Raw genomic sequence first — 13824 nt, forward strand, 5'->3', positions numbered from 1 at the left:
GTATCTCAAGCGTAAATAAATTTAGAAAAATAAACTTAGAAACTAGCACTTGAAGCTAACCTAGGCTATGCCTATTAGAAGCGGCAAGTTTAGAAGTGGCATTTTTAAAAAAGAATTTCTCAAAAAATAGATATTTTTTGCGAAATTTTTTGACTAAAAAAATTGTCCCTCAATCGACTACTGAATTCGAGTCAGGGATTTACAATAGGGATCTTCATGTTGATTTCGTTCTATTATAGAGAAATCTATTATAGAGAGAGGTCATGCTGGCTTTTCTTACACAATCATTGACATATACATAGAATAGAATAAGTAGATTTACAGCAAATGAGATTTACTATTAAGCGCGTAAAGAGCTATTTTATTCTATTGTAGTGAAATGAAATACATATAATTTTGCAACTTTTTAAATGTATTATAAAAATATTATTGTAATAAACGTAAACTAGTAAAATATTCTTATAGAAAATTTTCTTTTTTTTGGTGCGAACGTAGATTTGAACATCCCAGTTTGAAGGGTTAAATAGCGACGGCAATGATTTAAACTTAGGAGCAGAAATTTTAATTCCGACTCTAACTTAATCTTTAATGTGAAGTAAAATGCATTCTTTAACTATAACTCTCCCAATTAAAATTGCAACTCGCACCGATAAATCGATTTGACTCATCAAATAATTATGTATGATATTATCTTTAAAATATTTTCTACTATATGCGTAATCTATAGTGTATATTTATTAATAATAACATATCATCTCACTTTATCACAATAATCACTGTCAAAAATATAAAAAAATTGATCCCATAAAAGATAATTTTCTTATATGTTATACACTGTGCCAACAAATTAAAAGAACATCTATTCTATCCTTCAAAAATAGATAATTTTCAAGCTTGATGCCCCTAAAACTTAAAGTTTTTTTTTTAAATTGATATTATAAAATGATTTGAATGTTTTACGCAACTATACGCAAATAAAGATCCGTCAAATCTTGAAACTTTTACGAACTTTACAAAATTCCAAGGTGTTAGTTAAAAATCGCACATGAAAACAGTTTTTGAAAGAATGAATCTTTATTTTTTAATTTGTGAGCAGTGAAAGTAAAAGAAAACGCTTTTTGCTTTATTGTTGAATAACTTGGAATAACTTTGAAGAAAATTATACAAGGCTCAATAAGTACGTAAATTAAAAATACAGATGCATTCTTTTAAAAGCTGTAAAATTTGTATGATTTTTAATTTGTGCCATGGAACTTTGCAAAGTTTGTAAAAAAGTTTAAGTTTTGATGGATCTCTATTTGTATCCGTAAAAATCAGTCAGATCATTATTTAATTATCAACTTGAAAAATATAAGAGACTTTAAAATGCTTTTTGAATCATTTTATTATAATAATTTTTCACGAAGTTTTTTTTTAAAAAATGGCTATATTTGCAGAATAGATAATTCCTTAATTTTTAGTGAATATACAGTGTATATTATTATTTAATAATAAATATAGTTGCAGTTTTAATTCTCTGTCCGTGAACGTTTTTTGCAAATATACTATTTTAATGGTATTTTAATTTATCATCCCTAAAATTATTTTTGATTTTAGAGAAATATTTTTCTAAAATAAAAAACAAAAAAGTTTTCGAGAAGGTACATCAAAACAACCTGCATCTATTGATATTTCTAGTTTACAGATATTATATAACTATAATATACATTACCGCTCGTGGAAATTCAAATACTTGCATAATCGAATGAATATATATTATATGATGATACACATATTAACATCAAAAACATTGTAAAAACTCGAACTAAATTATTTTTAATTTAATACGTAAAAATATATTATCTTTATTCGCAAAACATTGATAATGTAATCGAAAATTTTCCAAAATTCACGACACAGAAAAATAAAAATAATTTATAAAGCTTTTATAATTGGTATTAGTATACAAGTACTCCAAAATATAGAAAAAAATAACGATTGCTATTTTATGTCTTAATTTTTAAATTTTACACGACCATTTAATAAAATTTATGCGAGTGTTCTAACTTCCACGAGAGTAGTTATATATTTGTAAATAAAACTCGCTCCTTTGTCCACTTATTCTTTTATATAAAATTTTGATTATATCTTTCACTCTTTCTCTTATTTTATTCTTTTACTAAAAATGAATGTATTTGTTCTGTGAATTTTTTAAATTTATCTCACATAATAATCATTCAAATAATTAATATATAATAAACTATGAACTATAACTGGACTAGAATAAAGCAAATCGATCTTTTAATTACTATCCTTCAAGGAATGATTTGGTTTTGCTTTGGGAGCGTCGTTCAATTCTTTCCCATTTGAATGTTCATCAGAAGTATGACAAAAATCGATGGTGACATGATCGGATCTCTTACTATTGAAATTTACAACCGAGAATGTCTCGTCGCATTTGATAGGATTGATACAGTATATTTTATCATTATTTATTTCTGCCGTATCATTGATGTATTGTACATCATTTTTTTTAGCAATTTTTGTAAGATGATCGTGGAGAGTTACATCACAGCCAACGTGTTCTCTCGGGTTATCGTTAACGTGTGTAGCTGAAGATTCCTTCGGCTGGCAAATATCTTTGCCGGATGCCGCAGAATTGTTAGTCTTTAAGTCTTTCGACAAATTTTGTTTACGTCCGGAAAGTAGAATCCTGTCGATAGTCATAAATGGCATTTCAAAGCAGAGACTCCATAACACGGATATTATCATCGTAAACATTAAATTGGCGAAGAATGCACGTATCTAATAAACAAGAAATTTTATTTATTGCTTGTCTTTTCTAGATTATATTTATACTTTAATTTAATTATGACTCATCAATATCTCTCAAATATTTAAAATAAGCAGAAGCTAATGTAATTAATACGTTAAGCACTTATATTTATATAAAATTTATGTAAAATGTAGCAATGCAATATAAATGCTCAGTAAAATATTTTTCAAGCACGAACATATATAAATATGTACGTAAACATGTAAAAATATTTTCTTTTGTAAAATTACTTTTTAGTAATAAAAATAACAATAATAACAAGAAAACATCAAAAATAAAAATTAAAGAGATAATTTTCGCATTATTTGTTTTAAAAAAAATTAAGTTTGGAGAAATGTAAAAAAAATTGCTCATATATAACTATGTGTAATTTTATATATAATTATATGTGAGCAATTCTGTTACATTTCTTCAAATTTGATTTTTTTTAAATAATGCGAAAATTATCCTTTTAATTATATTTGATATTTTCTTCTTATTATTATCATTTTTTATTTTTTATTTTCTCGTTACCTTTATTGCAATATTTTAAAAAAGTTTTTATTTTTCTTGCTTACCACGTTCATTTGTGTTAAATTGCCGGTAGTTCGAATGGCTCCGACGTGTGATAAAATGAACAGATAATGAGAGAGATAAGCACAGTAGGTTAATTTGCTGAGCGGTATCCATCCACTCCAAGAAAGTAAATAATTGATGGGACCTTGAAATGATTATCACTTTTAGAGACTGCAGTTGACATAACTCGGTTGATAATTATCTTGCACATGCGTGCGAGATTATTACCTGCATATCCGTGCGTGCAGCAGAAGATGATCCAGGAGACCGAGAGTGCAAAGACCTGTCGATGAAACCCGGCGTAGAAACTCGCCTCTAATCTGTTATATACGTGAGTGTTGAAGTACATGTCCCGTGGCCCAAAAATCACTGAGAAACCGGCCATAATCGCGAGCAGCCAACCGAAAATCACGTACCTCTGCGTAAGGCAAGTAGTGATTTTGTAACGATTTATTTTATGATTATTTCAAATTCAAGATATTTAAATATGTATATTATTTTTTCAAATATTAATGTATAAAGTATATAGATATAAATTGTAGAAACAATATTTATGAAGCTACTTGTAAAAATATTTTGACTTTAATCTGCTTTATGTTGATTATTATAAGAGAGAGATAAGTATTAGTTCTGTAATTAAATATTAAATAGATGATGATTAATATTAAATATTATATAAAACAAATATGAGAGTAAACATAATTGTGTGAAACATAATTATTGTGTGAATAATACTTACATTGCGTAATTTGACTTTGCAAGAACGCGTCTTAAACATCAAGTATCCTAAGCCTAATCCAATGACGTAAGAGCCAAATCTATTGTATGTCTTTGTATAGATCTCCAGATAAACTTGAGTTAAATCCATCTGTCTACGAAATACAACATCCTGTTGAGATTATAAAATTACTAAAATCCGGCAATCAAAAAAATTTTGTGTAATTTTCATGCAATTTTCATAGAAATTAACATCACGTAAATAGTAATCTTGCACGATCTTTTACAATTATTTAATTGATTTTTGAAAACTTGAAAAACTTATTATAAGAGGATCCACTGAGTGGATCCTCTTATAATAAGATGTATCAAAAGCTTACAATAATAAATGCTAAATATATAAAATATATTCAAAGTAAAAATTATGCAATTAATTAAAATTAGATAATTGAAAGAATGTCATATAAAACTAGATAAACAAAATTAGAAATAAAATAAGACTATTATATTTGAATAAAATAAGACTATTATATTTTTGAAAAAAAAAAAACAGATTTTTTAAAATATTCAAATTACAATTTTTAATCAAATAACAAAAGCGAAATTGAAATTCTACACTCACTCCTTATAATAGAGCATGGTGCCCGTTAATTGAAGAACATAAGTTGTAACGAAAGGTACTAAGACCGAAAGAAATAAGCAGACGGCCAAAATAATGGCAAAGAACAGACTCCTAAACTTGAGCATAGGATACAGTACAAGCGGCGATAGCCAAACAAACTGCATGTCGGTCGATAGGTACCAGGATTGGGACATGCACTAGAAGCAAACATAAGAAAAGAGTGACATCTTCGCAAAAGTGCGCAAATCTGAAAAATCTAGAAAGCAACGAAAAGTAAAATAGCTCTTAGTATGTAAACTTAGTAAATCCAAAAGTAAAAAGGAAGAAACGAATAAAATAATAAGAATATTATGATAAAAGAATATGCGCAGCACAGATTTCAAGATATCATATCTACCGTTATACATACAAAATAATGGTTAACTACTGTTCAACATACGATCATATTTAGTATGATAAATAATATGCAAAAAGTATGCAAGGTAAATTAAATTCAATAGCTATTCTACCATGTTCGGTACATTAACATAATTGTTAACATAGAGCAAGTTGGTCCACCAATTTTCACGACAAAAGTTTTTATCAGGGCCGACCCAGGTGTCCCATTGCGGGCCTGTACCAAATTTGTAGAATAGAGTGGCATAAAAACCAATCATCATTGCGTAGGCCGGTGTTAATCTGATAAAAGAAGATTCTGTTTCAATGAATTCAAAGAGATAAAAAATAAGTAAAAAGAAAAGGATATAGATTAAATGTGGACTTATGGAATATATTGAAAACTTAAATTGCGAGAAAAGTCGATTCAGCTGTATATACGTACCTTATATAACGATGAGCATAAAGTCCTATCATGTCGAAACGCCACTTTGAGGCGGCTCGTTTCTTCTTTGATAGTTCGGTGTAAGCGAGTAGCATCCCACTCAAAAGGAAGAAAGTATCCGTGACAATGTTGCCATTGAGCACAAGCATGTTGTTCCAATCGTAATGCATCTTTTTTGATAATAAAAATATTTTCATAATCGAAATTGTTGACAGAATTTGAAGAATTAAAAGAGAAATTAAAAACAATGTGATTTTTAACTATACTTATATGTATAATAATACATTCTCTGTTTCTATAATCTTAATATTGCTTCTAAATACATTTTCCAGTTCAATTCTTCAAATTGTGTGCTGAACACAGGTGAACACTATTTCGGTTTTGGTTTAAAATTGCTTTTCCAAGACCAGCTCTATTCAACGTGCAATTTAAAGAATTGGAAAATCTATTAAAAAATTTACAAAGAATTATTTTTATTTTAAGATCTAGTTTCAACCGTATTTAGCGCTTTACTTATTTGATTTATTTATATAATAGTTTATATAAAATAATTATTAGATATTGTTAAAAAATGTATAACTCACATATGGAACCTGTGTGAGGTCCATTTTGACACTAACAATCTCCATGTAATGAGTATGACCGTAAATGATCCAACATATACTGATGAAACGTAAGCCATCTAGACAGCGAATAGAATCCTCACGTCTATCCGTAATTTGCAATAGCTTTTTCCCATTCGTGTACAAAGAAAACGCCGTAAAAGTATCTACATGAGAAATCATTATTATCAAAATCATTATCATTAGTAATCTCCTAATATTGCTTTATTAAAGGAACACAATATTTAAGAAGAAATGCAGATTAATATTATAGATTAATATTATAGATTAATATTATATAGATAATTGATAATTGATAATTAATAATTACTAATTATTAATAATATTTATTATTAATGATTAACATTATTTAGATAATTTCCTTAATCGCACTTTCTTTTCTTTTTTAATACTCAGTATAATTAAAATTAATTTTGCAAAGCTTACTAATCAACTTTATTAATTTAAATTTAACTTAATTTCGTATGAAATATAAAACTGTATTTTTCAGAGTAAATCTAAAGAATAAATATCTTTATATTTTTATATATCCTACTTTTCAATTTCGATGTGTTAGTCTGTTGTTGTATTACGATATCATATCCTGTGCTGGTAATAATGATCAATGCGAATAGTATAAGAATCGATCTAAAAAATTTTCAAATTGTTATACAAATTAAGTATATATTATTGCAGAAAAGTAAATGTTTATTTGACAATGAGAGAGCTTTATTTACGTGTAACACCAATCGGCAATGTCCCAAGTTGTTCGATCAGTTTCCACGGTGTGACATGATTCCTTAGAAACGTTGATAGTCATATCAACACGTCCTACGATTTTCAAAGAATCGAATGCGATTTCGAGAGACTCCTGTATCTCCGTATGATTGCAGGTGGACGGAACACAAAACATCCATTCGTATACAATTGAGTTGCCGGAACTCCATTTTGTCGCATTCTACCCACACAAGATATTTATATAGTATTAGTCCTCTAAACAATATAAATCTACGCAATCTTATTTTAAATAACTTAATTAATTTTTTATTAGGAAACAAGGGGCCATGCATTCATAATGCTTTACCTAATTAATAAGCATCCTTTAAAAAGTTTACACATTTTTATTATTTATTAAAAACTGATTGTCTAGTTCTTGCCTCCTTGTTAGATTAAAAATATTTACACGTATTTAAAAATTAGGAATGATATTTATCCTTATTTTTATTTAATTATTTTTCATATTTTCTTTAATTTATTTATATGCCTGGCGATAGATGTAAACTGGACAGTTCACTCGCATAAATTGTTGTATGCTGAACCACAGTAATTGCAATAATACGAACTCACCGATGCGATTGCAACATTTACGAGCAGATCCCCCAGGTCCAATTCGTGTCGTGATGTACCGTGGTCTGCGGAAATCTCGAATTGTACTGCCGCTTTGCAAGCCTGTCCGATGAATCCGTGCTCGTTTTTTATTCGCAAGCATTCATCAAAATTACCCAGCTGTTTATAATTGCCGGTGATCAAACCTGATGGTATTTTAACTGAGGCGTCGAACACTGAAAAACCAAAGAATGAATCTTTGTTTAATCAATGTGCAAATTTTCGTTTAGCTCTTGAATGAAAATTCGAATCATTATTGATTTTCCTGCAATAACATATATTTTAATCTCTAGAATTTCTAGAGAATATTTTAAGAAAAAGACGCCTATACGATAATGTAAATACTCGAATAAAATACTATAAAATATACAGGATTTATTACGATATCTAAAGCTTCAATGAGAAAGGGAATATCGTTTGCGGTATATCGCTTTGCGAAGCTTGCTCCTATCAATCGATGCATCTTATTGTTGCGTTTTTCTGGACATTTACGGCATTCCGGCTTTGACATTTAACACGCCCTTTCTCCCGTTCCGTTTAAATACATTCTGAAACCGGTTAAAACAGACACAGGTGTAGTCAATGCGTCAAGGCGTTCTTCTGTCCTCAATCCACGATCAGCTAATGTCATTTTTTCACATTACCCTTCGAATATCCGGAATCATTACCGCAGACCCGGAGAATAATTTTTATTACTGAAGACTGATATCTTAAACTTGATTTAATCTTTAATAATCGTTTATCGAGTGCTCTGTCCTCAAAGTGCAACGTGAAGTCTTGTGATTTATTGCAATATATTGTATATAAGAGAGCAAATAAATTTTTTTTTTGCTTAAGTTACGTTGAAGTTGATGAATTGTAAATTAGCTTAATTACTTTAAAAAGTTACATAAACAAGGATTAACTTATTATTAATTACAAGTTAAATTAACTTAAGCTAAATGAAGAATTAATTTTAAAAGGCGTTATTTAAATTAAATCAATATAATTACAATTATTATAATTTTTATAATTACAGAAAAATTAAAACATAAAAGTACAATATAGAATATAATATAAATGTAATATTTTTTTTTACTTGTAAATTAAGTTTATATAAAATAATAAAGAAGTATAGGTTTTTAGAAAAGAAATGTATGCTTTTTCTTTAACATTATGTGTAACAATAAATTAGTCACAGTATAAATAGGATTTATACAGACGATTTATACGTCATTGATTTATTACTACTACATCAGTATCTCATACATGTATATACATAAATGTTCGTATAACAATAATATTTTAATTAGACATCTAATTTATTTTTAAGAACACATTGTTTCTTGATACAAACTATTAATCTGTGGATTATTATTTCATAAGTATAGATTGCCTAGTTTTTATATGAAGGAAATATTGTCACGACGCGACAGCTTTAGAGCGCTATATTGAACTAAGAAATGATAAAGAAAGTTTCAATTTCGAAATTTTTTACCGTTTTTGACATAAATTCCAATAGGTACGTATTAATGCGCATACTTTAATTCTGAAAAAGGATTTTCAAATCAGTAAGAGAGAAAAAAGTAATTATTATTCAACAATTATAAGATCGGTAATACAGATGGCTGTAAGATCCCCTTAAGTTATTAAATTTTTATTCAACTCTAAATTTTTATTCAACTTTATTCAACTCTTAACTTTTTAACTAGTTATCATTCAATTTGTTGTTATGACACATATCTATAAATATGAATATAAGATTGTAGTAGAATACAATTCCTACTATAGTCTTTTCATTATAAAATTTTTATAAAAATCTTATTCTTTGCTCTTTCTTCTCACAATTAATATATAATTTTAAGATTAAAATTTATCGATTCTAATCTTCATTTTTATGGATGTATTTGCTCATTTTTCTTTAATAACAAACGAAGCAAACAGACTTGAGAAAAAAATTTTATATACGAAAAAAGAAATTGCGAAATTGAGCAATTAAATCCTATATGTGATGGAATATACTCAGCAGGAACAAGCAGTGCGTTGATCAAAGTCACATTCAGTTCTAGGAGGATAGCAATAAACTATCCAACTACGCGTTAAGAGAACCGCGCATTATATTCTATATGTACATTATTAGTCTGTGTATATCGCGAGTTATACTCATTGAAATGAGATTTCAAGGTGATTCCTTGGAATTGTGATTGCACTGTGACGCAGAGGAACGTCAATGTCGCGAGGGCATTAACTGCGGAAGTACTTATGTGATACAGTACTAATAGGTTCGCAGAATCATATAAGAGAAATCGCGCGTTGCAAAAATGAGTTGACCAAGTCGAAGGAAAATCATACGTTGGATGATAGCGCATTCAATTTTAAATGCCCGAATGATAACGATAGCAAGCGATATTTACACAGATTGCACGATAGTGATAATTCAATATATTCCCGGTTGATTCTAACGTAGAATCCTAATAAGTCAAAGATATTATCTATTAATATTTCAATTGCCAAACTGATTTTGAGTTTAATAAGTGTAGTATATATTATTTTAACATTTTATTGCTTTTTTTATGTCTTTATATAATTTATATTACTTCTTTAACATCTTAAATACAATTAGTAAAATCGTTTTTAATCTTAAAAACGGTAAATAAAATCTATGATTGAATGATGGAGATTTTACACGTCTAAATATGGATGATATGACAGTCAAAGGGTGTTAGTGTAATAATGCAAGTTATTTTATTTCTAAAATCTCTCTATATTTATAAGTAGAGAAATCTTTAACGTATTTACGAGAATTCCTCGCGTCGTTATCCTCGCGTACTCAACCGATCCGACTCTTAACGTCATATAAACAATAGCTGAGGAATCGTAATTGAATTGGCGATTAAGTGACGTACAAGCCAGGAAAAGATCGATTGATCGATCGACTGATCGAAGGCAGGTCTATGGTACACAAGGACGGTCGTCAGCCTCGTGGATGCATCTTGCTGACCCAGTTTAGTCTCGCGTACGACGCATATACCAATTACATCGGTCAATATATTATTGTTTTTATGCGAATGTACGGTTGCATTAATTGTTTTTTTTAACGACATATTGTTACAAAACTGGCAATACTCGCATAGTAATCGCCAAATTAATAAGAATTAGTTCTTTCGACATCTTTTGATTTTATTTTGTGTTGGATTAATTAATGAAGTAGAAAAAAACATTTAATAATGTCATATTGTAGCAGCTAAGATTCAATAATTATTATATATATTATATCACATATATTATATCACATATAATAAAATTATTATATATTAAATAGACTTAATTCTTCATTGTATTAAGCATTATTATCTTTTAATGTATCATATACTCCAGGCCAAAAGTCTGAAAACATTTTTTTAAAATTGATTATCCGATAATAATACTATTAATATAATAGTACTATTTGATTATTATTTTTTATATATGTATATTTATAAAATATACATATATTTTATATGTATGTATATTTTGTTTATTAATTGTTAACTAATTTACTTTTCTTCTTTTTAATTAAAAGAAATATTGAACAGAAACGAGTAAGAAAAAATCTTATTAATTTAACTTATTAAAGCGGTTATTTTATGAATCAATGGATTGTAATTATTAGCTGTTCTATCCTTATCTTCTATTTTATATTAAATATAATATGTTTGAATAAAAATGTATTTGTATGTACAATGCCGGTGGAATATAAAAAGAAACGCAATAATCGCGCATCAAATACTGTCAATCCATTTGACATTGATATTAAAAAGGGAAAAAATGCATTGGGTGGCGTTTATGGATATTCATTGAATGTTGCGTTTGCGCATTAACGTAAGAACGAGTAACGACGTGTCAACTAATTATCGCGGCGAGATAAAAGCTGTCATAATACAAAACGGCACGGCAATGATCTATGCAGCGATGATCCATAACAGCGAGATATGCGCTGTCGAGGACGCGTGAGTTAAATATCTTATAACGGCTGATGCTGTCACCGATCGACATCACAGTATTAATATCAATGAGATCAATGTCACTCGTTAATCTGTGCTAGTCCAAATGTCACGGAGACGATAATTTGTTCGCAAAAATGGACACAAGGTTCTTTCGATCGAACGTAAATTTGACTTTGATATCGTTTCTCTATATCGAAAATACGCGCGCAATCTGAAATTATTTGTTCGGACTAATCAATCGCGAAATCATATCAATGTCGAAATCATACGACTAACATATGATTTGAATTTTCGAAATTATTCATTTTTGAATTTTTGAAAAGATAAAAGACGATAAAATTTTGCGACGTTTTTCGCTTTTGCAACTCGTCCTCGTCGAGTATATTGAACTCGTTGTGTAGTTTGAAAAAAAAAATGTTTATCACATCGATCGATCTTTCTGATTCATCCACTATTATCTATGAGCGAAGAGATTAATATCTGCAAGTAATTGACGCGCGATATGCATTCCACGTGTGCTTGTCGCGATATCATATACGCAATATTACATGTCCGATAACCTCCCTCGATAATTGTGCGCAGCGTGCAATGTCCGATAATTGCTGAATGTTTAAACGTAAAAACGCAATTGTTTCGTGATGTTATATGCGATGCATAACAGATAAAAACAATATGTAAAGATTATATAATGTTTTCCTCCTTGTTTTTCCCCGACAGAATCCAAATTATTCTCATTGCATAAGAGATAAAGAAATCGGAATTATTACAAATTATACACAAAATATCCATTAATTTTACATCTGAGCATGATGATTATTTAATTTTACAACTTTTCACTACAGCTCTTTGGAGAAAATGAAATATAATTTAATGTTATTATATTATAATAATATGTTATAATAATAAAATATTATTTAAATATTTAAAAATGCATTTTTTCCGACTCATTTATTAAACGCAATCTATAGGGATTTAAACAAATTCCATCCAAACTTTAATTATCTCCGATTTATCTTTTTCTATTAAAAAAAAAAAGTTTTTAGAAAGACAACAGTTAAAATTTATTTATTGCAACTTATTTGCTTACTAATTGCAAAATAATTATTATTTCTAAGACAAAAATAGCCATCAAAAAGTCTTTTGAAGAATGTCTATTAATTGAATTTTAATTTGTGTTAATTGGAATTTTAGATATCTAATTTTAATTATGAGAAACGAAGTCTAAAGAATCTCTCTCTCTCTCTCTCTCGCTCTCTCTATTTTCGATCTTTCTGTTTATTATTTTACTTACTTTGAAGCGCCCAGGGTGTGTACGTCTCAAGTGCTTTCAAATAGATTTTGCCATCGCGAATACACTCGGAGGAAGCAAATTCTCCAGGTATGAAGGGCTTTGTAAGGACATCTGCGAGAATATCTTCGGGCCTCAATTTTTTACCAACTCCCGCCGCCACTAGCAGGATTAAGAGGAGACTCACGCACACTCTCCATTCAGACCGCATTGATTTCATTCTTCTTGAATTTTATCCTTTTGCATTAAGAATATTAGTTAAAAATTTTGTATCACTAAGTACATGCAAACAGGAATATCCGTCATGTTAAAGTCAACGAAATAAATACAAAATGCTAATTGACTGTGATGTATACGATTGCGTTCTGTTGCATGTATAATGCGCATGAGGTGTCATTTTATCCTTGTTGTTTGCAGAATGTTAAACAAGGATAAAGTAATATATAATACGTAATACGCATTATAGATACGGCCAACTTAAGACCGCATACGTGCAAGTAAACTTATCAAGTTTGCTTACGCAAACCACTTGTGCATAGACTTTGATCATATTTTACGTGTGCAACAAAACACATGTAGTCCACATTTTTATCTTTATAGTATGTTCGGCTGATATTACATTTGTCATATAACAAAGCATTTCAAGCCTCTTGATTGGGTGCAAAAAAGCATCCAATCAATATATTTAAAATCTTTTTTGTCATATTATAATAATACCCTTCCACTGAAAAAACTGACGCAGCACTGTACTTCAATGAAAACTATATTATATAGTCATGTACTATAATATAATAAGTCTGTTCTTTTTGGCCGAAGTTTTGCACCAGTTTCATCTTTCCTGAAGAGAAAAGAAAGAAAGAAAGATGAATTGGTGCAAAAGTTCAGTCAAAAAGAACAGGCCTCATAATGCAGAGGATAAATCATGAGTGCCTTTCCAATTACTTAACACAAATGTAGCAAATTAATTTACATATTGTCACGGAGAGACTTTTTTTCTTAGAGTTTATCTTGAAAATATGATAATAGCCTGGGATATTATATATATATATATATA

At 28.8% G+C, this 13824-nt stretch overlaps 1 protein-coding gene across 1 annotated transcript in view; it reads right to left on the reverse strand.

The window, feature by feature from the left end:
* Positions 1 to 2280: 2280 nt before the first annotated feature.
* The window catches only part of LOC108689185 (nose resistant to fluoxetine protein 6-like), a 14764-nt gene continuing 3220 nt past the window's right edge, over positions 2281 to 13824 (reverse strand). Inside the window, exons 2-13 of the mRNA XM_018195843.1 lie at positions 12774 to 13007; positions 7479 to 7693; positions 6869 to 7089; positions 6688 to 6779; positions 6114 to 6298; positions 5530 to 5699; positions 5219 to 5387; positions 4710 to 4906; positions 4110 to 4242; positions 3599 to 3788; positions 3373 to 3515; positions 2281 to 2784 (exon numbers count right to left, since the gene is read on the reverse strand). Coding sequence (XP_018051332.1) covers positions 2281 to 2784; positions 3373 to 3515; positions 3599 to 3788; positions 4110 to 4242; positions 4710 to 4906; positions 5219 to 5387; positions 5530 to 5699; positions 6114 to 6298; positions 6688 to 6779; positions 6869 to 7089; positions 7479 to 7693; positions 12774 to 12990 — 2436 coding nt within the window. The 5' untranslated portion in view covers positions 12991 to 13007. The remainder of the gene's footprint in view (positions 2785 to 3372; positions 3516 to 3598; positions 3789 to 4109; positions 4243 to 4709; positions 4907 to 5218; positions 5388 to 5529; positions 5700 to 6113; positions 6299 to 6687; positions 6780 to 6868; positions 7090 to 7478; positions 7694 to 12773; positions 13008 to 13824) is intronic.

Source organism: Atta colombica, unplaced genomic scaffold, assembly GCF_001594045.1.
Source record: "Atta colombica isolate Treedump-2 unplaced genomic scaffold, Acol1.0 scaffold261, whole genome shotgun sequence".
Lineage (NCBI taxonomy): Eukaryota > Metazoa > Arthropoda > Insecta > Hymenoptera > Formicidae > Atta > Atta colombica.